Source organism: Candida theae, assembly GCF_024610275.1.
Source record: "Candida theae strain CBS 12239 chromosome Unknown scaffold12, whole genome shotgun sequence".
Taxonomy (NCBI): Eukaryota; Fungi; Ascomycota; class Pichiomycetes; order Serinales; family Debaryomycetaceae; genus Lodderomyces; species Lodderomyces theae.
This window is the reverse complement of record NW_026261364.1, coordinates 129,515-149,066: the sequence shown is the minus strand read 5'-3', so window position 1 is coordinate 149,066 and position 19,552 is coordinate 129,515. Positions and strand designations below refer to the sequence as shown.

At 41.0% G+C, this 19,552-nt stretch overlaps 9 protein-coding genes across 9 annotated transcripts; 4 read left to right on the top strand and 5 right to left on the bottom strand. All coding sequences in view use genetic code 12, as the record gives it.

The window, feature by feature from the left end:
- Window positions 1–13: 13 nt before the first annotated feature.
- On the bottom strand, window positions 14–1,756 carry KGF57_000863 (uncharacterized protein; the record flags this gene model as incomplete). Its single annotated transcript, XM_051755376.1, has 1 exon — window positions 14–1,756. One exon carries the CDS (start codon window positions 1,754–1,756, stop codon window positions 14–16), a length of 1,743 nt encoding a protein of 580 aa, XP_051610637.1.
- An 887-nt stretch (window positions 1,757–2,643) lies between these two features.
- HSM3 (Hsm3p) lies at window positions 2,644–4,035 on the top strand (the record flags this gene model as incomplete). The annotated part of the gene is made up of 1 exon (XM_051755375.1): window positions 2,644–4,035. One exon carries the CDS (start codon window positions 2,644–2,646, stop codon window positions 4,033–4,035), a length of 1,392 nt encoding a protein of 463 aa, XP_051610636.1.
- Window positions 4,036–4,114: 79 nt separating this feature from the next.
- Window positions 4,115–5,656, bottom strand: SNG4 (Sng4p; the record flags this gene model as incomplete). The annotated part of the gene is made up of 1 exon (XM_051755374.1): window positions 4,115–5,656. The coding sequence occupies one exon, from the start codon at window positions 5,654–5,656 to the stop codon at window positions 4,115–4,117; it is 1,542 nt and encodes a 513-aa protein (XP_051610635.1).
- Window positions 5,657–6,158: 502 nt separating this feature from the next.
- SNG3 (Sng3p) lies at window positions 6,159–7,880 on the top strand (the record flags this gene model as incomplete). Its single annotated transcript, XM_051755373.1, has 1 exon — window positions 6,159–7,880. One exon carries the CDS (start codon window positions 6,159–6,161, stop codon window positions 7,878–7,880), a length of 1,722 nt encoding a protein of 573 aa, XP_051610634.1.
- Window positions 7,881–7,905: 25 nt separating this feature from the next.
- Window positions 7,906–10,680, bottom strand: MED16 (Med16p; the record flags this gene model as incomplete). The annotated part of the gene is made up of 1 exon (XM_051755371.1): window positions 7,906–10,680. The coding sequence occupies one exon, from the start codon at window positions 10,678–10,680 to the stop codon at window positions 7,906–7,908; it is 2,775 nt and encodes a 924-aa protein (XP_051610633.1).
- A 170-nt stretch (window positions 10,681–10,850) lies between these two features.
- SHM1 (glycine hydroxymethyltransferase) lies at window positions 10,851–12,323 on the bottom strand (the record flags this gene model as incomplete). The annotated part of the gene is made up of 1 exon (XM_051755370.1): window positions 10,851–12,323. One exon carries the CDS (start codon window positions 12,321–12,323, stop codon window positions 10,851–10,853), a length of 1,473 nt encoding a protein of 490 aa, XP_051610632.1.
- A 203-nt stretch (window positions 12,324–12,526) lies between these two features.
- On the bottom strand, window positions 12,527–14,406 carry KGF57_000857 (uncharacterized protein; the record flags this gene model as incomplete). The annotated part of the gene is made up of 2 exons (XM_051755369.1): window positions 12,527–13,137; window positions 13,536–14,406. 2 exons carry the CDS (start codon window positions 14,404–14,406, stop codon window positions 12,527–12,529), a joined length of 1,482 nt encoding a protein of 493 aa, XP_051610631.1.
- A 977-nt stretch (window positions 14,407–15,383) lies between these two features.
- CPY1 (carboxypeptidase C) lies at window positions 15,384–17,018 on the top strand (the record flags this gene model as incomplete). Its single annotated transcript, XM_051755368.1, has 1 exon — window positions 15,384–17,018. One exon carries the CDS (start codon window positions 15,384–15,386, stop codon window positions 17,016–17,018), a length of 1,635 nt encoding a protein of 544 aa, XP_051610630.1.
- A 188-nt stretch (window positions 17,019–17,206) lies between these two features.
- Window positions 17,207–19,501, top strand: KGF57_000855 (uncharacterized protein; the record flags this gene model as incomplete). Its single annotated transcript, XM_051755367.1, has 2 exons — window positions 17,207–17,225; window positions 17,823–19,501. 2 exons carry the CDS (start codon window positions 17,207–17,209, stop codon window positions 19,499–19,501), a joined length of 1,698 nt encoding a protein of 565 aa, XP_051610629.1.
- Window positions 19,502–19,552: the final 51 nt, after the last annotated feature.

The window sequence follows — 19,552 nt, the reverse complement described above, 5'->3', positions numbered from 1 at the left end:
TATTTCAAACAGATCAATTGAGTAGATTAACCTTTAAAATATCGTCGACAATAAGCTTACCAGCAGCAACAACCTCCTCATCGCGATACCTTCTTCCACTCAACTGTAACCCAATTGGAGCGTGTTTGAACTCCTCTGGTTTATAGTTGCTATTTTCCAACTCCTCCAACTTGGATCTGAATTTGTAGCTCTTATCTTCATCAGTCCACACATCGATTTCCGGATCCTGTTTTAATCCTGTTTGGAATGCTAACGTTGGGAAGTCCAAGATATTGAATAAAGCAGTGTATGACCAATTGTAAACCTCACCTGGACGTGGCGCAACGTTGTTATAAGCTGGGGACAAGATGAAATCAATCTTTTTCTCAACCATCAAATCGTTGTACTCGTTTCTCAAGGCATCTCTAATCACATTCAACTTACGATTCTCTTGTATGGTATAGTTTCTTGCACCGTCTCCATAATTCAAATTCCACTTGGTAAGTCTTTGCAATGGCTCACCACTTTTTGCCAATAACTCGCGTTGCTTCTCATTACCATCACAGTTGTACATTTTGTTGATTGTTTCGTATGCCAATTTAGTATTTGGTGGATCAAGTTCTATAATTTTCACTCCTGCTTCTTTCAACTTTTTGGCCACAGTATCAATTCCACGTCTGATAGGTGGTGATGGTCTCACCAACCCATCGTCTCTAATGACTGCAATAGTCAAGTCTTTGGCTTGCGGTTTGGGAACATCTCTCCAAGGCATGTACAATGACCAGGCATCATAATCCCATGGATGGCCATTGTTTATATACGTCTTCATCATGTATTCAATGTCACTGATTGTTCTAGTCAACGGCCCATACACAGCTGGAACTGACTCTTGACCAGCACCCGAGGACACACCTCCTAATAGTGATAGTCTTCTTGTAGTTGGTCTTAATCCATGACACCCTGAGTACGCAGCAGGTGCTCGCACTGAGCCGCCAATGTCTGATCCAATGCCAATAGCTGACCCACCAAACGCAACCACTGCTCCTTCTCCTGAGGACGAACCACCACTCGATAACGCAATGTTGAAAGGACATTTAGTCTTTTCCGAAAAGTTGTTTCCTGAGCACAAATGCATCAAGGTTTGCGGTTGTGTGGTTCTGATGTAAAATACCGCCCCCAAATCTGAGAGAATTTGTGTTGTCACCGCATGCTTAGCTGGAATGTTGTCGATCAATCCCACGTACCCAGCATGTGTGATCTTTCCTTTATATCCTGATTGCTCTTTCAAGGATATTGGAACTCCATGCAACGGTCCAATAAGTTTCCCATTTTGCTTTTGGTAGTCATCCAACTTTTGCGCATGCTTCAATCCTTCATCAACAAACAACTGGTGAGCACAGTTTGTAAACTGATGAGCAATTGTTCCTCTATGTGCAAACGCTTTGAAAACCTGCACTGCAGTCCATTTCCCATCTCCAATGTTTCTCACAATTTCAGTGGCAGGCGAGTCTGTGATTTCAAACTCCTCGGGTGTGAGTAGCTTGTGCTTGTATAGGTAGTCAACAGCATCGAGTTGCTCCTCTACCAACTCCTCAATTGGTTTCGGAAACTCAACCTTATACTCGTCTAAAATTCCCTCTTCCAATGCCTTCTTGTACTGTTCAATTTTGGGAATGTACTGCTTGAACTTTTCTGGATCCTCGTATCCCTCAAATGTCTCTTTGGTCAAAAATGATGCAAACAAGGAATCATCGTCTTTTGAAACGTGTGCGGTCATGGTAATGTGTGGAAAATAAAAGCTCTTCTGTATGATGACAGTCAAGCCAACTTTTCAAGGAATCTAGTCCCTTCTTATATAGTGTGGGCCCTATCACTCATATACTTGGCACTATTGTTGAAAAGAAAAATTAGCGCATTTCAATTATTGCCTATTTGGGAACAGTGGGGGGGTTGGACAAGAGATAAACAGAAAAAGCGCCACAGAATCTTCTGCATTTATCTCTTTAGATAATATCGTCCAACTTTCATTACGCAGGATACTAGTGCATGCATAACAGAGCACTGGCACATCTTGCAAGTAGTAGAAAGATTAACTGTAACTGGCGACACGTCTGCACGAAGAAATACGGCATCTCTATAATGGTGAGCTGTTCGCAGTAGACCTGTCAATTTCGTAATTGCCCCGCCTTTAGCGGGTAATTGCGCTACCTGAAACTCTGTACCGCTTCCAAAAAACGGAGTCAGTTCAGTATCTTTCAACGCGTATGCTATCTACTTGTGGGATTCCAAGTTATTAATTGTATCAATTGACCTCTAAACCACCATTAAGAGTGTGCTTTATTTCCTGATATCCGTATTCTCACAAAAGAATTATGCCTTGAGCTGTTTTTGCTCCTATCTCGGTGCAAAATATTTTGTAGCTGCATTGTAGTGCTGGAGAATTGCCAGGATTGGTCTTACGGTAGGTCTACTACCTACATTTTCATGCAAAGAGCCTCTTGATAGGAATTTGAGTGGGAAATTCATTTTGAAAACCCTCTTGTGTCTTCAGTAAGTATAACACAAAAGATCAGTTTTCTCGCCACTCAAACTTCAAAATGCTCCTTCTTTATGTCAACTCAATTGCAACAACAACATCAACAACATCATCATCATCACCACCAGATGTTTGACGACCACACAAATGGCATAATCGCTGAGATTTCTTCCAGCCACGAAGCAAAAACACAAATTGACGAGAAATTGATCGACAATTACATCCTTACTTTGGATACAGAAACTACACAACAAACATCATACTTTCAGACAATTATCCCCCTTATCAACCAGACCTTACTCGATAGCCAGTATGCCGAGATTGATCCCACTGGGATCTTGCTTAAGCTTTTGGAAAAGATTTTATCTTTTATCAACTTCGAAGAGGTGCTTCAGTTTTACCCTCCCGAGTTCATTATACAAAATTTATTCACGTCATCGACAATTAGTATCTTGTGTTTAAAGATATTGACGTTGAATTTGCATCAATCACAAGCGCAGGAGTTTATCTCGTCCAACAAGATTATACCGCAGCTATTGCGAGTATTTTTTGAAGAAAACACTCCGATATCCGTGTTGAACCTGATTGAAGCATTAGTTTCAGCATTTAACTCCAGAGAAGTGCATCTATTAAAAGACGGCGAAGAGACTCTATATTTAGTAAGAAAGCTGGACAATGCTGTCCTTTTAGCTCGATTATTGGATCTAGTTTCAATATTGGTGGAGAAGGAAGATGTCGATGCAAAATTGTACAATTTTGACTTGGAGGAGATAGTTAAATTTGGTGATGACCCGTTGTTTTCAATTCTTTTAATTCAGTTCTATGTTAACATGGTTGGAGTTTGCCTCATCGATGGTTCAATTGCGAACGTGTTGACTTTATACAAAAAAGGGGACTTGGATGACTTAGTCGTGCCAGAGGTGGCTGATCTCATTCTGAAAATGAGCTACAACAACTATGACTCGGTCTTGGCCACCTTTGAGGTATTCAAAAGCTATAACTTTATTAAGATTTACGAAAAAAATGAAGTGGAGATTAGGCTCCTTTCCAATTCTAATCCCAACGTTGTCTACAAACTCAACCCATCCATTTACGACGATGTGTTGAAGAACTTGCCACTTTTTGATCGAGAATTTCTTCCCATTCTACTCAATTTTGTTGCCTCGTTCCAAGTATGGACCTTATTGCAACCGAAAGTAACCAATGAGAGATTAGAGTCTTTGTCCAGGGATAAGTTGTTTTTGTTACTTTTGGCTATGTCAAAATATACCCACACAAAGGAATATCTTTTTAACAACTTGCCAAACATAATGAACAATGAAGTTATTGAGTCCGATATTAGAAATACCGATATCTGGAAGCTAAAGCTCGAAATTCTTGAAAACTTGAAGCAAAGCGATGACATTCCTGGCTATCACTACTGGCAATCAAAGATCGAACAAAGTTACAACTTGATGAAGTTTGGACAGAGCTACAAACACGTACAGCCCAAAGTGGAAGTAATCGATGATGCATTGTAATTGGTTAATAAACATGTTTACTTCGTAAGGTTGCCACATCTCCTCTTTCTCCTTTACTTTCTTTTCATCCTTTGTGCGTTCACGATTTCAACGCCTGCTTCTTCCTGGCCCGTTTGACTGCCCAGTTCGATACAAGTACCAACAAGACGTTACCCACAACTATCCAAATGATCAACACCCCCAAGTTTCTCCCCAAATGTCCCTTCCAAGTGTCAAAAAATACCACCTTCAATGCTTCGTAAATATTGTACATTGGCATGGCATACCCAAACTTGTAAAACCCAGGCATCAAGACAAAGGGAGCAAACGTTGCTGAGATGTTGGAGACAATGTTGAAAATCATCCACGGCGCCATCAAAATCTGCTGCTCAAAGGCCATAATTATCAGCACCACAACTTCATTTATAACTCCCACTGCACTAAGGTATAGGTACATAAACATCCAGAGTACAACAAATCCAGCATGGCCAAATGCAGCTTCTGTAGGAATTTTCAATGCAATTGTCATCAACCCGTAAACCAATGCTAATAATAGCGCATTCAATTGTGATACAATTACGCGGTAAAACACGTATGAGCGGTATTTTAGTCTCTCCCTCATTATTCTGTAGATCTCCAATGAGAAGTTGAACTGGTTGAAGGAAAACAATAGCGCGTAAATGAGACCCAACTCTGAAGGACCTAGAATCGCTGAATTTGATGATGATCTGTTGTCAACAAAATTGAGAATAGGAAATGTCGTAAACACTGGAATCGATGTGTTTTGAAGTAGATTTTGTTGTTGAGTAGGCGATAAAGACCGGATAATCTCGGGATACACTACATTACTGAGCCGAGTATTCCAACCAAATGCAACAGCATTCAAGTTTCTTATAAAATACTGGTTCAACGCTGAAAAGTGGCGCCCGCTCTCGTATACCGCTGTGACTGTTTGATTAATCTGCCCCAGCGTCATGTAAGTTGCATTACCTGACGTAAAACTTTCGTAAATGAGCTGTGTTGCATTTGGTTTAATATAAAAGCCCAGCCAATATTTCTGATGATGTATTTGTCTCACGAGCTCTTCGTATAGCGTATTGTTGTGAGAGTCCGCCAAATTACGAAACTCGGTTGTATTTGCAACCTTATAATTGCCCAAGCGACTGAATACTGGCCCTTGTATGAGGCCAATGAACTCGTTCGATATGTATGGCTGTATCTGGGTTCCATTAACCGCAAAAGATGAATCTTCATTGACAATCAACATGTCGACATTTTGAAACCTATCCTGTCGCTTGTACAAAGTACCCCAATAGAGACTCAAAAAGCCAACGTAGATGCAAAACACTTGGACATAAGCCCATATGAATTTCGGCGCTGCGTGTTTATACTCGCTCAAACGCTCTTGGAATGTAAGCTTGATTGAGCCAACCAGTTGTCTTGGCTTGGTGGACTCTCTACGGGCTGATTGCTCTTTCGCCAATACTGCTCCAGCAAAACCACCTGGTCGCGGCGAATTCCCATCACCAGCGTCTTTGTTGTCGTGGAGTGGTTGTTGTTCTTCCAGATTGGAAGTACTGTCGTTTTGTGTCTCTTGTACATCCAATGGGTCAATGGACTCTGACTTGGATATTGTTGACATCTGCAAAAGAGTGGAGCTGTTCTACCTGCAGTTGCAAATGACTCAATAGTGGGGTTGTTGTTGTTGAGAAAGAAAGAAAAGTAGTCTTTAGAGATGCTATTTTAAATGTGTGTATTTGCTTTGTAAATTTCATCGAAGAAAGTTTACTGATCACAGAAAACATAAACAATACAATTTTTGTGTCACATTCATCACAACTATCAGGTACAGCTACGCCGTATCACCAATCTCATTTGAGGTTACACTTTAAAAGGCTCGGAACAAGCTACCAAGCTTTCTACACCAAAGCTTCTCTCATTTCTGTCCCTGGACTTGGGTTACTTTGAGAGAATTATGAACCTTCTGATTGGACAAAAAGCGTGCTCTAAATTTTGTTTTTGTGTAGCCGCCTCAAAATCTGCATTTTTAATGTTTTTGTACAATGACAGCTCAACTCAAAACATATAGACATTGGTCCACATTTGTTGTTCCTCTCTTCCAACACTTCGAACCGCATTCTTGAATGGCGTCCAACACATCACTCAATTCTCGCGCATCAAGTAGCAGCTCGCTAGAGGAGCCACAGGCGTACGTTGGTCCTGCTGCAGCGAGCACATCCAATCTCAAACAATCACGAACGAGGCGCTTGTCCAGTGCTGCTTCCAATTTGTTCTCAATCAATAAAGACGACAGTGACAGTACTGGTGACTATGACAATCGAGAGGACGAGAGTTTGATCCAAGATGTTGCAAATGACTACTTTAACTCAAAAGATGCCGATTACGTCTTGGGTGCCGATCACCCAGTACCAACCGGTGACGAGGGAGCACCCAAGTCGGAAGAGTTGGAATCGGTTCATCTGTATCACCCAGAATTGTATACAGAGGAAAAACCAGCGGCAACGGAGTCCCCACAAAAGCAGCCAGTAAAATACAAATTATGGGACAAGGAGTTCAAAGCCACGCGAATTCAAATCGGATTAAAGCTTTTATCAAATTATGCGTTTCTACTCGTTGGTTTTGCAGGTGCATTGTTGCTTTACTGGGCATCCTATTACGAGCGGAGCACGCGATACAAACACTTGAAAATGGCAATTGTTATCGCTGATCGTCAAGTAGGACAATTACCCAACATTGTAGGGCAAACAATCCAGTCATATTTCACAAATGTCCCAGCTTTACAACAATTGGGCAAGTTTGAGATATGGGACTATGACAAAGTCTCCTCACAAGCGGCCAAACATGGACACAACATCACCCAAGAAGTCTATCAACAGGTGCAGCATCAAAAAGTGTGGGCTGCGTTTTATGTTTACGAAAATGCAACGCTCATGTGGAACCAAGCGTTGTCAGCAGCCTCAACAGAATTTGACCCATCAAACTCTTTAATGGAAGTTGTTTACGAAACAGGACGGGATTTGAATGCGGTACTGAATTATATTATAACCCTTGTTCACCAAATTTTGAAGGCGTACCCCAATTTTGCTTCACAGAGTCAGATTGTCGCCAACATGCTCCAAACGGTGAACCAGACACAGGCGGTAAACGTAATGTCACAAGCTCCTCAGTTGATTTCAACAATCCCTACATTCAGAATCAACGATTTGCATCCCGTGACTAACCTTGTTTTTCAAGCACCCTTTCAAATTGGGTTGATTTATCTTGTTGTGTTTGGGTTTTTCCAATTCATCTTCACACTCAAAATCCACATGTATTTGGCCTCAAAGATTAAAGGTTGGAACTACATTGTTTTCCGCCTATTGTCATCGCAAGTGGCGTACATGTTTATATCGTTGGGTATGGTTGTTTTGAACACAGCGTTCCAATTACCGTTCACCACTACTTTTGGCCACTCTGGTTTTTTGGTCATTTGGATGTTTAGCTACCTTTTGATGGCATCATTGGGTAGTATTATTGAAGTCTTGGTGATTATTATGTTTGCAGTGAAACCTCAATTGATTGGGTTTGTATTGTTGTTTACAGCAGTCATCAACTTAGCTCCCATCATAAGCCCACCAGTGTTGACTCCTCCGTTTTACTACTATGGATATGCTGTGCCATCTAGAAATGCTTACGAGTTGCTACATGTTGCTTATTTCAATGCGTACAAGGGACACATGGGGAGAAATATTGGGGTGTTGTTGGCGTGGATTGTGGGAAGTAACGCCGTGATGCCGTTCATGTTGAAATACCTTGCAAAGAAAAAGAAAGAGGCTGACGAGAAACAAGCAATTGCAAATCAATGATTTGATTAAAGTTTGAGTACTCCACTTATATATTAACCCAAGTGTTACCGCAAATGCACGTTCTTTGGAAAACCATAGTCCATAATCCCACGGTTGTGATTGACTCAAATACAAACGGGTCCGTGACCAACGACACCGATCGGCATCTTGTGCATCTTCTGATATTGCCATCGTAGATGTAAATTTTCCTCAATGCATCTATATCATGATCAAGTTTCAATCTGGGGATCACTTTCTTGTCCGAAGATTGGTCATAGATGATTGATGAATCTTCCAAGGACTCAACAGCCCTATTAAAACCAATATTTAACCATTCTGTGTTGTAAAAGTACAATTCGGAAACTTTCATTTCCCGACCGATATTGTGCGCATATCTATCCACCAACATCCGTGCGATATCCTTTACGTCATCGGAGATGTTCCCCTGACAAACTAACTTTTGTTCAACTTTCAAAGAATAGCCCTTTTCTTTGGTGGCTAGCCTTGTAGCAAACTCTTTTGTGATTAATGCATCGCATTCGCGAAGATACTGTTCAAACAAACTCAAAGTCAATGGAGCACTGGAACATACAGTGAAATACCTATTTAATGCCTCCTTCATTGGCGTGAAAAGCTTGTTACTCTCGGCCAAGTCCTTGTGCAATTTCTTCAAAATTTCATGAGTTTTACCCATGGACGATATTGCATACATGAGAAACAATCGGGGCACTTTGCTCAAAATGACCGGCAACACAACTGAATTGTCAAGAGTAAGCTTGCTGTTTTGAGCATCATTTTTGAAATACGAAAGCTGCAATAGTTCTTGATTGAAGTAAGCCATCAAATCAATGAGCCATTTTATGTTTCCAATTAGCGATACAATGCACTCGCCTCTGACAACAGAGTCTTGTAAAGTATCTTCACTGGGCTTCTTTTTCGAAATCTGGCGGTATACACTCGAAAGTGAAAACATGATCCCAAAGTTTGTGCTTCTCAAATTCAATACAATCCATGCGATATCTGACATCACCGAGTTACTCTGTGCTTCACCTAGTATAAGCTGTAATGAAAGAAGCTTTTGCAATGGTGGGTTCGACAATAGTTTATCGACAGACTCCTTGCTAAAGGCATCCAATTGGAAATTGATTGACTTGTGAGCCTCGCTAATTATCGAGTCAACAAACTTCTTAACCATCAACTGAATGCTGTCATTCTTCTCGGGCATCTGCTCAAGTAATAATGAGCGAAGCCTTTTCACCTCTGATTGAATTAATATAATCAAATCGTCCGTAAAAGTGTTTGTGTAGCAAGCGTATGCATGTCTATATGCTAAGGCAACAGAGGTGGCAAATAGATCCCGTGGCTGGAACCCAGAATTGCGTACTTTTTCCACAGACCTAAATGTCAAAAGCTCGGTACCGTTGTACACCTCTGTATACACAAACGAAGTCATATTTGGCGACACGGCCAAGATCAATGGATTTTCATGCTTGATTTCGGGGAATGCAAACCCAACATCGAACACAGTCGATATTGTAGGCGGTGGAAACTGTTCATTCAATGTGTTGACAACTTTCCATGTTTTTGTATCAAGGACATCTATATGTCCATCTTCGTACAATATCAAACAATGTAAATCTGAAGGTCCACTCAAAATGGACTGCACCCTCCCAGTTCTAGATAATTTTTCCTTTAATTCAATTGTGATAAACGATTGATCCTTTCCGGATTTACTTCCGCCCAACTCATTGAATGCATCAGGTATAAGCTCTGCAGTATCGACAAGTTCGTATCTGTATATCTCAACTGCTCCGTAACTGATTAGAATACTCAACTTGGAATATTTTTCCAGAGCCGCTGATACAATATCAATGGACGATAGCGAGCTGAGTAAATTCTCCCTGTACTCTGGCAACGGTTTCATGGTGTAAATCTTTACAAGACTCAACAGTGGGGGGGTTTGGTTTTCTTTTGGCGTATGGTAATGAGGATCAGTTTTCTGCCTTCTTGCCGACTCTACGAGATACCCCCAGTCTATGGTCACCAAATAGGTGGAAATCTCATTTGTCAATTGGTCGTATGCAGTGATGACAATCTGTTTATCATTGGCAAACCCAATTGACGCCTTGCTAATCATCAACGAGATATCGCTCAATGTAATTGAAGCCTTGTGATACTCCACCTTGTGCTCACCTTGATAATACAACATGAAAGTCCCATTTCTTCGTAGTGCTAAACAAGCTTGTTTGGTTGGGATAGGATGCAGTACACCATGTGGTGCAAGCTGATTCACGCCATACGTGTATATGTACGATTGGTCCAAATTCACCAAGCTCGCAGGCTTGTTTAAGATTTGTGCTTTTTCGATATTGAGCCACTTGAATGCGATGATTGATGCTCCGGGATTGATGGGTGACTTTATGTCCTGATTTATGACATCTCGGTAGATCATCTCCATGTGGTTGTACGAAGTCAATTCGTAACTCGGTGATGCATCTTTCGAGTCCACCATTCCCACACCAGCTAGTAATATGTAGAAATTTCCATACACATCAGACACTGCCAAGTCTGTGCTAAGAGTACTCCAGCATACTAATGATATTTCAGGCAGGAAGTTGTTCTCTAGTTTAACTTCGATAGGTTGTGGTGGTGCCAATTTCCATGACTGGCCGTCAATGTTCTCGAGGTAAGTTAGAAATAAATTGTGTTTGGAGACTTTGCATGGCGATGTGTAAACAATGAGGCCATTTTTGGACCAGGATATCAAGGAAGATGTCCTTTGCACATCCTCTAAATGCACATTGACAGTTGCCTCAGTCATGTGGTTAAGTTGAGGTAGGGTGCAGTGGGGGGGGGGGGGTATGTGTGTGTGTGTCAGCAGTGGAGATTATTACAGAGTTCCGTTCGCGCTTAATACAATTTTTTTTCTTTTTTGTTTTTTTTCAATTTACAAAAAATCAATTCACTATTTCATTTTCCTTCTTTATATATCTACAAATCTCCTGGTACTGGAAATTGACTTGCCCATTGAGCAACTTCATCGCCCAACTTCTTAACCTCTGCACTTTCATCAGCCAAGGATTTGAAGCTGGCCAATAATTCTTTTGGTACTTTTCCTTGCTCTTTGCTCTTCAAATCAACGGCAATGGCTACTGCTTGGTCAATAAAGTCGGCAACCCTCGAGAACTCATCAAATCCAAACCCCCTCGTGGTCATGGCTGGTGTACCAACTCTCAATCCTGAGGGGAAAAGGGCGCTCTTGTCACCCGGAATAGTGTTTTTGTTGGCTGCAATGTTGGCCCTTTCCAAAACAGCCTCGAGTCTGGCTCCGTCAATGTTTTTTGAGTTCAAGTTGAGCAAAATTAAATGAGTATCAGTTCCACCAGAGACTAACTGGAACCCTTTGGACTCTAATGCATCTGCAAAGTGTTTTGCATTGTCGACAACTTCTTGTTGGTATTGCTTATACTCTGGCTCAGAACATTGTTTCAATGCAACAGCCAATGCAGATATGGTGTGGTTATGTGGACCACCTTGATGACCTGGGAAAACGGAAAAGTTGATCTTTCTTTCCAAATCGTATGGGATTTCTTTTCCCTTCTTGGTTACTTTCCTGATCCCTTTCCTGAAAAAGATCATGGATCCTCTTGGACCTCTCAAGGATTTATGGGTGGTGGTGGTGACAATGTCTGAGTATGGGAAAGGTGAGTCCGTGACACCAGCAGCGACGAGACCCGAGATGTGTGCCATGTCCGACAACAAGTAAGCGCCAACCTTGTCGGCAATCTGTTTCATTCTTTTGTAGTCAATAACTCTTGAGTATGCAGATGCACCAGCAACAATGATTTTTGGTCTAAAAAGTTCGGCATTCTTCTCCAAAGTATCGTAATCAATCACTCCTGTTTTTTCATTTAGTTTGTAGGGCATGGTCTGGAAATATTTTGAGACAAATGAAATTTTCGTAGTGTTGGTTTGGTACCCATGAGACAAATGACCTCCGTGGGGCAAGTCCAAACCCATAATTCTGTCGCCAACCTCCAAGACTGCTGAATAGGCATACAAGTTGGCGGGTGCACCGGATAATGGCTGTACATTAACTCCCCATTCCTCAGGGTTCAAGTTGAACGCTTCCAAGGCTCTCTTTTGACATAAGGACTCGGCCTTGTCAATGATTTCATTACCCCCATAATATCTTTCCCCTGGGTAACCTTCGGAGTACTTGTTTTGCATTTCAGAACCCAACAAGTCCATAACAGCTTTCGAAGTAAAATTTTCAGATGGAATCAAAGTAATGGAATTCTTTTGTCTGGTCTTTTCTTGGTTCAAAATGTCAGCCATTTCAGGATCAATTTCTTGAACTGGCTTCGACAACAAGGCTTGTGCCTTGCTCGAGACAGCATAGCTTCTCCTGGCCACCGATTGGATAGCAAGTCTCTGTGTCTTTAAAGCACGAATTGAAATCATTATGGTGTATGTTTAGGCAAAGATGACCAACACCAATGGAGAGCTGAAAAAAAAAAAAAAAAACAAAAAAAAAAAGAACAAAAAAAAAATTCAATTCATTGATGAAAAAGAAACCCGCTTTCGGGAGAAAATCACGTGATTCTTACCGGAGTCAAATTCTTTAACTGAGTCAAAAAAAAGAAACAAGGAAAGTCCACTTTCCCTCACAGAGTCACTTGTCGGATGGTATGAGTTAACCCACAGCTGCTAGACTCCGAACAGAATGGTAAGCTAGTGAACCAAGAATCTTCCCATAGACGAGAAATTGTGACTCTTTTCTCCACATCAGGTTCAAGTATCTGACTCGTGATTTCTGACCCCTCATTGATGAATTGTAGTAGGTTTACCGAGCTTGAATACGCTCGATAGTGCGGATCATTCCGATGGGCTTGTTTCCAAGGAAACTTACTATGCATCAAGTAGTACAATATTATCCCCATAGACCAGATATCCAGTGCTTTCCCATCATACTTTATGCTTGCATAGGTTTCTGGGGCAGCGTACTTTTCTGACCCGACCAATCCAACCGAGGGACCACCATTTGCGGCATCAGCAGCAGCAAAATCGATAATTTTCAAGAACTTGTACTCCTCATCAAACACGATATTTTCCAACTTCAAATCACGGTGACAAATGCCTCGACTGTGTAGGTAGAGGATTCCCAGGCAAAGCTGTTTCCAGAAGCAAAATATCTCTGACACTTCCAAATGTTTCGACGCGAGGAGCTTTGAAAGATGTGGTGTACCTGCCATCATGTACAATTTCACTGTGGAGTCTAAGAACAGTGCTTCATATTTGTAAACGGGTATGATGTTGCAGTGGTGTAAGTCAAGGAGGATGCGGTACTCGTGTAGCACTCTGTCGCGATGTTCCTTCTTTGTCTCGTACTTTTCCCTTGTGTGGTATATCTTCACCGCATACCTGGTGCCCCCCTTCGATAGACATAGCTCGACTCTTCCTGACACTCCCTTTCCCAACAAACCTACTCTTTTGTCAAACCTGGAGATTTTTGGTGTTTGCATCAAACACTGTGTGTTACGTGATATGTTATAATCTTTCAGATCGCGTTAAGAAAACAAAAAAAATTAATAATAGAAAATTTATCTTCTACACTGTGTCTCTACAAATTCTTGAAAGCTTCGTGAAAGAATGCTCTATAAGGGTGTTGTTCACCAATCTGGTTAATTCCATCCACTTCCTCTTTAGTCAATTCGAAATCAAACACTTCCAAAGATTCTTTCAATCTATTTTCTTTGGAGGATGTTGTAACTGGCAAAATACCTCTTTGCAATGTGTATCTCAACAAAATTTGAGCCTCTGTTTTGTTGTACTTCTCAGCCAATTTCTTCAAAGTATCAGCGAGAGCATTGTCTTCAACCCTTGATAATGGTGCCAATGGTGAAAAAGCTTCAACCAAGATGCCATGCTTTTGTGAAAACTCAACAATATTCTTGGATTGATTTTGCAAAAAGGGGTGAAATTCAATTTGGTTTGCCACAGGGTAGAATTCAGGACTTGGTGAAGCTGCAAAGAGTCTTTCCAAATGAGGTATGGCTGCATTTGAAACCCCAATTTCTCTCACTTTACCCTCCTTTTTAGCTTCAACTAAAGCTTCCCAAACTTGTTCCAAATTGTAACCATGGGTGTGCTCTTCCGTGAAAAAGGGTGAGTGAATTAAAAACAAATCAATGTAGTCAACACCAAGTTGCGACAATGCTTTGTCGATGGAGTCCTTGGGAGACTTGCTGTACGCTTTGATAGATCCCCAGCCAGGACTGTATTTGGTGGTGATCCAGAGGTCTTCTCTAGGAATATCAGTCTTTTTCAAAGCTTCGCCAACTTCTTTTTGAGTGTTGTAGGCCTCAGCAGTGTCAATGTGTCTGAATCCCAACTTCAATGCCAAGAGAATGTTGTCTACCAACTCTGAACTGATGTCGTTGATGTCTTGATTTTGTTTCCATTTGGTACCAGTACCGAGAGCAATTGAGACTTCTTTACCAGACTTGGTGTGGAATACTCTTGAAAGTGGACTAGATTGGGTCATCGTTGGTTGAAAAAAGGGAAAAGGCAGAGTGTAATTGTATTGACAATTGGTTCAGTATTTGTAATCTCGAAAATTGATTGATTTAGCATCCACAGTTTTTTTAGTTTTTTTGTTCATTTTTCATTTCTTTCGTGTCGTAATATCCTGCATATAAGTGGCGGAATATAACCAGCTATCAGGACTCCACAACTCCGGGACTAAGTGTGTAAGCTTGGAAAATTGAAGCTTTAACTGGAGATTGGTGGGACAATATGCTTGTTAGATGTGGATTGTTGTGAAACTTTTCTACAGACATAACTGCGAGTCTCTGTTTGGGAAGAAAATTTGGCCATGGAAAGGATGTAACTGTCTACACAACCAATCTTCAACGTTTCAGGCCCAGCTTACTCATTGAAGGAAGAGTAACATCTTAATAGTGCTTATCGACCTTTACCTTAGTAAACGTGTATCTATTGTCGTTCTTACTCATATATACCTCACAACAGCCAATTTATTCCATATTCCCAATTGAGCAGCCTTATATCCTTATCGGGATTATGTATTGCCGTTTTGGGAACAAACACCACACAAACACAAGAAAAGTCAAACGGCACCAAAAGAAAAAAAAGAAAAAAAGAAAAATGTCTTACAGTGTTTTAGTGGTTACATAATGTCGTCTTGTAAAAGAGAAATGTCGTTTGTATGTCCAAACTAAATGTGTATCGTTTTCGGTAACTAGAGCAAGCGCAAGAGTCAACAAAGAGAGAGAGAAAGTGCGCGACATTGTCCCAGAAAGATGTCGCCCACTCGCCAGCTCGCCCACTAGCCAGCTCCCGCCCCCCCTCAATGTCCGCTCTGTGTCTTTCTCTTATCAATTAGTGTTGCCACCCGCAACCTTCTAGATATTTAACAACTGCAACAGAAAAAAAAAGGCTTCTTCTATTGCTCTTTCTTTCTTTCTTTCTTTCTTTTCTTTCTTTCCTAGACATACGCCAATCATGAAGTTTTCAACTGCTACAGCTGTTTCTGCTTTGGCATTCTATTCTGTCAATGCCGTGGATGCTTTAACCATCCAGAACCCATTCAATGGTCAGCAACAACCTTTGAAGTTGGATTTCAATTACGACAGGTATGCCTCGCAATTGTCCCACTTGTTGTTTGACGAAAAGAAGCAATCGGAATTCTTTGCCAAAATTTCAACCCTTTTCAACGAACCTTTGGAATCTTTGACTCATGAAACTAAGAAGTTATGGTCAGATATGATTTTGAACTCGAAGCAATTTGGTGATTTGAGATTCACCATACCTGGAAAAGCTGGTAATATTATCAAACAACAATTTGATTTCCATGTTAAGGACCAAAAAATTCCCAACCATCAATTGAGAGTGAAGTCTACCCCAGAAGATTTGGGTGTTGATTCAGTTAAGCAATATTCTGGTTATTTGGATGTGGAGGATGAAGACAAGCATTTCTTTTTCTGGGCTTTTGAAAGTAGAAACGACCCAAAGAATGATCCTGTTATTTTGTGGTTGAATGGTGGTCCAGGTTGTTCATCGACTACTGGGTTGTTTTTTGAATTGGGACCCTCTTCAATCAACAAGGATATTCAACCTGTGCATAACCCATACTCTTGGAATAACAATGCCACTGTCATTTTCTTGGACCAACCAGTCAATGTCGGTTACTCATACTCTTCATCATCGGTATCCAACACTGTTGCCGCTGGTAAGGACGTTTATGCATTTTTGGAATTGTTTTTCAAGCAATTCCCACAATACGCCAAGTTGGATTTCCACATTGCTGGTGAGTCTTATGCTGGTCACTATATCCCTGTTTTCGCTAGTGAAATCTTGAGTCACTCTGAACGTTCATTTGACTTGAAGTCGGTATTGATTGGTAATGGGTTGACTGATCCATTGACTCAATACGAATACTACGAGCCAATGGCTTGTGGTGAAGGTGGTGAACCAAGTGTTTTGGAACCAGAAGAGTGTCAATCAATGACTGATGCTATCCCAAGATGTCAGTCATTGATTAAACAATGTTATGAATCAGAATCTGTTTGGAGTTGTGTCCCTGCAACTGTTTACTGCAACAATGCCCAAATGGGACCATACCAAAAGACTGGTAGAAATGTTTATGACATCAGAACAATGTGTGAAGGCTCAAACTTGTGCTACGAAGGATTGGAGTACATTGACACATACATGAACAAGCCAGAAGTTATGAAAGCGTTGGGTGCCGAGGTTTCCAGTTACGAATCATGCAACTTTGACGTCAACAGAAACTTTGTATTTGCCGGTGACTGGATGAAACCTTACTTTAAGAATGTGATTGACATTTTGCAACAAGACTTGCCAGTTTTGATTTACGCCGGTGACAAGGACTTTATCTGTAACTGGTTGGGTAACCAAGCATGGACCGACAAATTGGAGTGGAGCGGCTCAAAGGGTTTCTCAAAGGCGCCAGTTAAGAAATGGAAGGTTGATGGTAAGCATGCTGGTGATGTTAAAAACTATGAAAACTTCACATTCTTGAGAGTCTTTGGTGGTGGCCACATGGTACCATATGACCAACCGGAAAATGCCCTTGATATGGTTAACAGATGGGTTTCTGGAGATTATAAATTTTAAACATAGGTGTATATCCTAGACAATGCAAAAAAAAAAAAAGAGTTTTGTTTTAAATGAGTGAAGATTTATTGTAGTTGTCTAGCACAATTTGCATCAGTTTTGGTGCCAATAATTGTTTGCTAGTCACAGCTGAATCTGAAAGGCATCCGAGTTGAATTGCAAAACACCTCTTAGTTTTGGAAACTGAAATGGTTGCCTTTACTCTAGGTATCATCTCACACACTGATTCTACAAGTCTTTTGAAGACACTTACGCTCAGGAATACTTTGCTTTTTTTGCGCGTATCAATCAATCAATCAATCAATCAATGTTGTTCTGTTTACAAAACACAAAATTAAATTTCGCAACAACTTCCCAATTTGGCATCAATGTAAACATACAACAGCAGCAATGGAAAACATGGAAAATTATTTTGACGGTTCGATGGAAAACAAACCAAAACGAAGGAGGAAGAGGAAAGATGAGTGACAAAAGTGACAGACCAGACGAGTGAATTTTATCGATTGCATTGGTTGCGTCGTTTGGGTATTGGTCCAGGATTTTTAGATTCAGTACAGCAATATATAACATAAACCACAAACAAAAGAAAACAACGTCTTTCCACACGATCCCTGAATGCTTAGATACTCAAGTGTACTTTGATACCCACTACAACCACGAACTCATCAATGGTAATACGGCATATACACTTTACCTCGATAATACTATCTTTTGCATTGGCAATAGTACTGGGTGTGCTAACAATAATTCGAAATCATCACAATGTTTATCACCTACTATACTCCATCTCAAGTTTTGTCCTAGCGGCATACTACGTCGTGCCCGTTGTTTATACCCATATAATTACTATCTCACTTCAGTTCGTGATCTCATTGCTCAACATAATATCTGGTATATTGTTGATTGTGCACTTCCATCATACTGTCATTACGATTTTATTCGTTGTCAATGTCATCTTCATATCCACAGCAATCACAACTCTACTATGTGTCATTTTCGCCGATAGCAACACGGTTGGCGAGGAGCCAGTTGTTGATACAGTTTCGAAAAAGGCTTCCGATGCAACGTTGTATGATCATGATTATGCATTGGACAAGAATTGGATTGAGAAATATCAAACCAATCCCAACCCACAACCTTTGCCATACTCCGTTTCGTCAAATACGATACAACAACAAGCTAAAGCGCAACAAACTGTTACAAAGCATGATACATCTTCGCTCATCAATGTTGAAGATCATTATGATATGCTCAGTTTACCCAAGAGGGCTGCCTTGCATGACACTGATGCCACTGGCAAGCAAAAAATTCGAATGAAAAGATGGAGACTGATACACGATGAGAGGCACTTTATCTCACAATTAAACGAGTCATTGCTTCCACCAGTTTTGCAAAATAACAAGAGAATTTCAAAATCCAACGGCGAGGAAGAAGAAGAAGAAGAAGAAGAAATGAAGGAGCTAGAGCAAGTCACTGGCTTCAAACCCAAAACAATAAACTCCACCATGACCTTGGATCAATGGGATTTGCAAGAGTACGACAAGGCAAGAAAAGTATCTGGTTATACAATCGTTCCTGGTGCGCATCGGTTTGTCAGCGACTCCAATTTGTACAAAAAAGTAATTGACACCAATGATGAACTCTTGTTGCCGCCAAAAGAGAGCCCCGTGGATAATATTGACGATTTGAGTGAGTTAGATGCACACAAGCCATCGCTAGATAGAGAATTCAGCGATCCCTCCAATCACAGTGAATGCGCACCTTCCCTCCATACTTTTAGAAAAGAAAGCTCCAATTCACAGCATACCCAACTGAGCACACAGAATGCTCAAACATTTACTCCGTATCCATTACCAGAACCCACAACACCACCACCGCCACCCGCATCAACTTCAATGTCGAGTGAATTGGTCATAAACCACAAGGACAACTCCCTGATCAGGAAGCTTTTAACTGATAGTCCAAGAAAGATTTTCCGTTCAAATACAGCCGTTTTCCATCGACGCCACAACCACTCAAGCTCAATCGCATCAAATGCATATTCACTCATTTCCGGGGTCTCCTCTCGATCAAGATCCTCATCGCCAAAAAAGATGAAATCGTATTTGAAGATTCACAAACACAGCTTGAGCGTGCCAAACTTTGTACCAAATAAAGCCTCTCCTTCAACGTCATCGCACCCTTCGCCGCAGCATTCGGAGTTCTTTTCGGCAAATTCAACGCGACTTGTTGAGCCAATAGATCTATGGGAGATACAGACGACGAATTTTACATTTGATGAGGAGCGGTCTTTGAAGGAGCCGAGAATTGAGGCAGCTGTTTATGATGGAGGTGGAGGTGGAGGTGGAGGTGGTGATGGTGATGGGAATAATGGTGGGTCGAGGGTTAGCTCTTTACCGAGCCAGGCCATTGGCGAGTATGATCGTGAGAAATGGAGGACTATTAAGTTGTATCAGAATGGAGAGACAGTAGATAGATTATAGAAATAGGAATTGTATTAATGAAGTACTAAGATTACTGAGCCTAGTTTCATC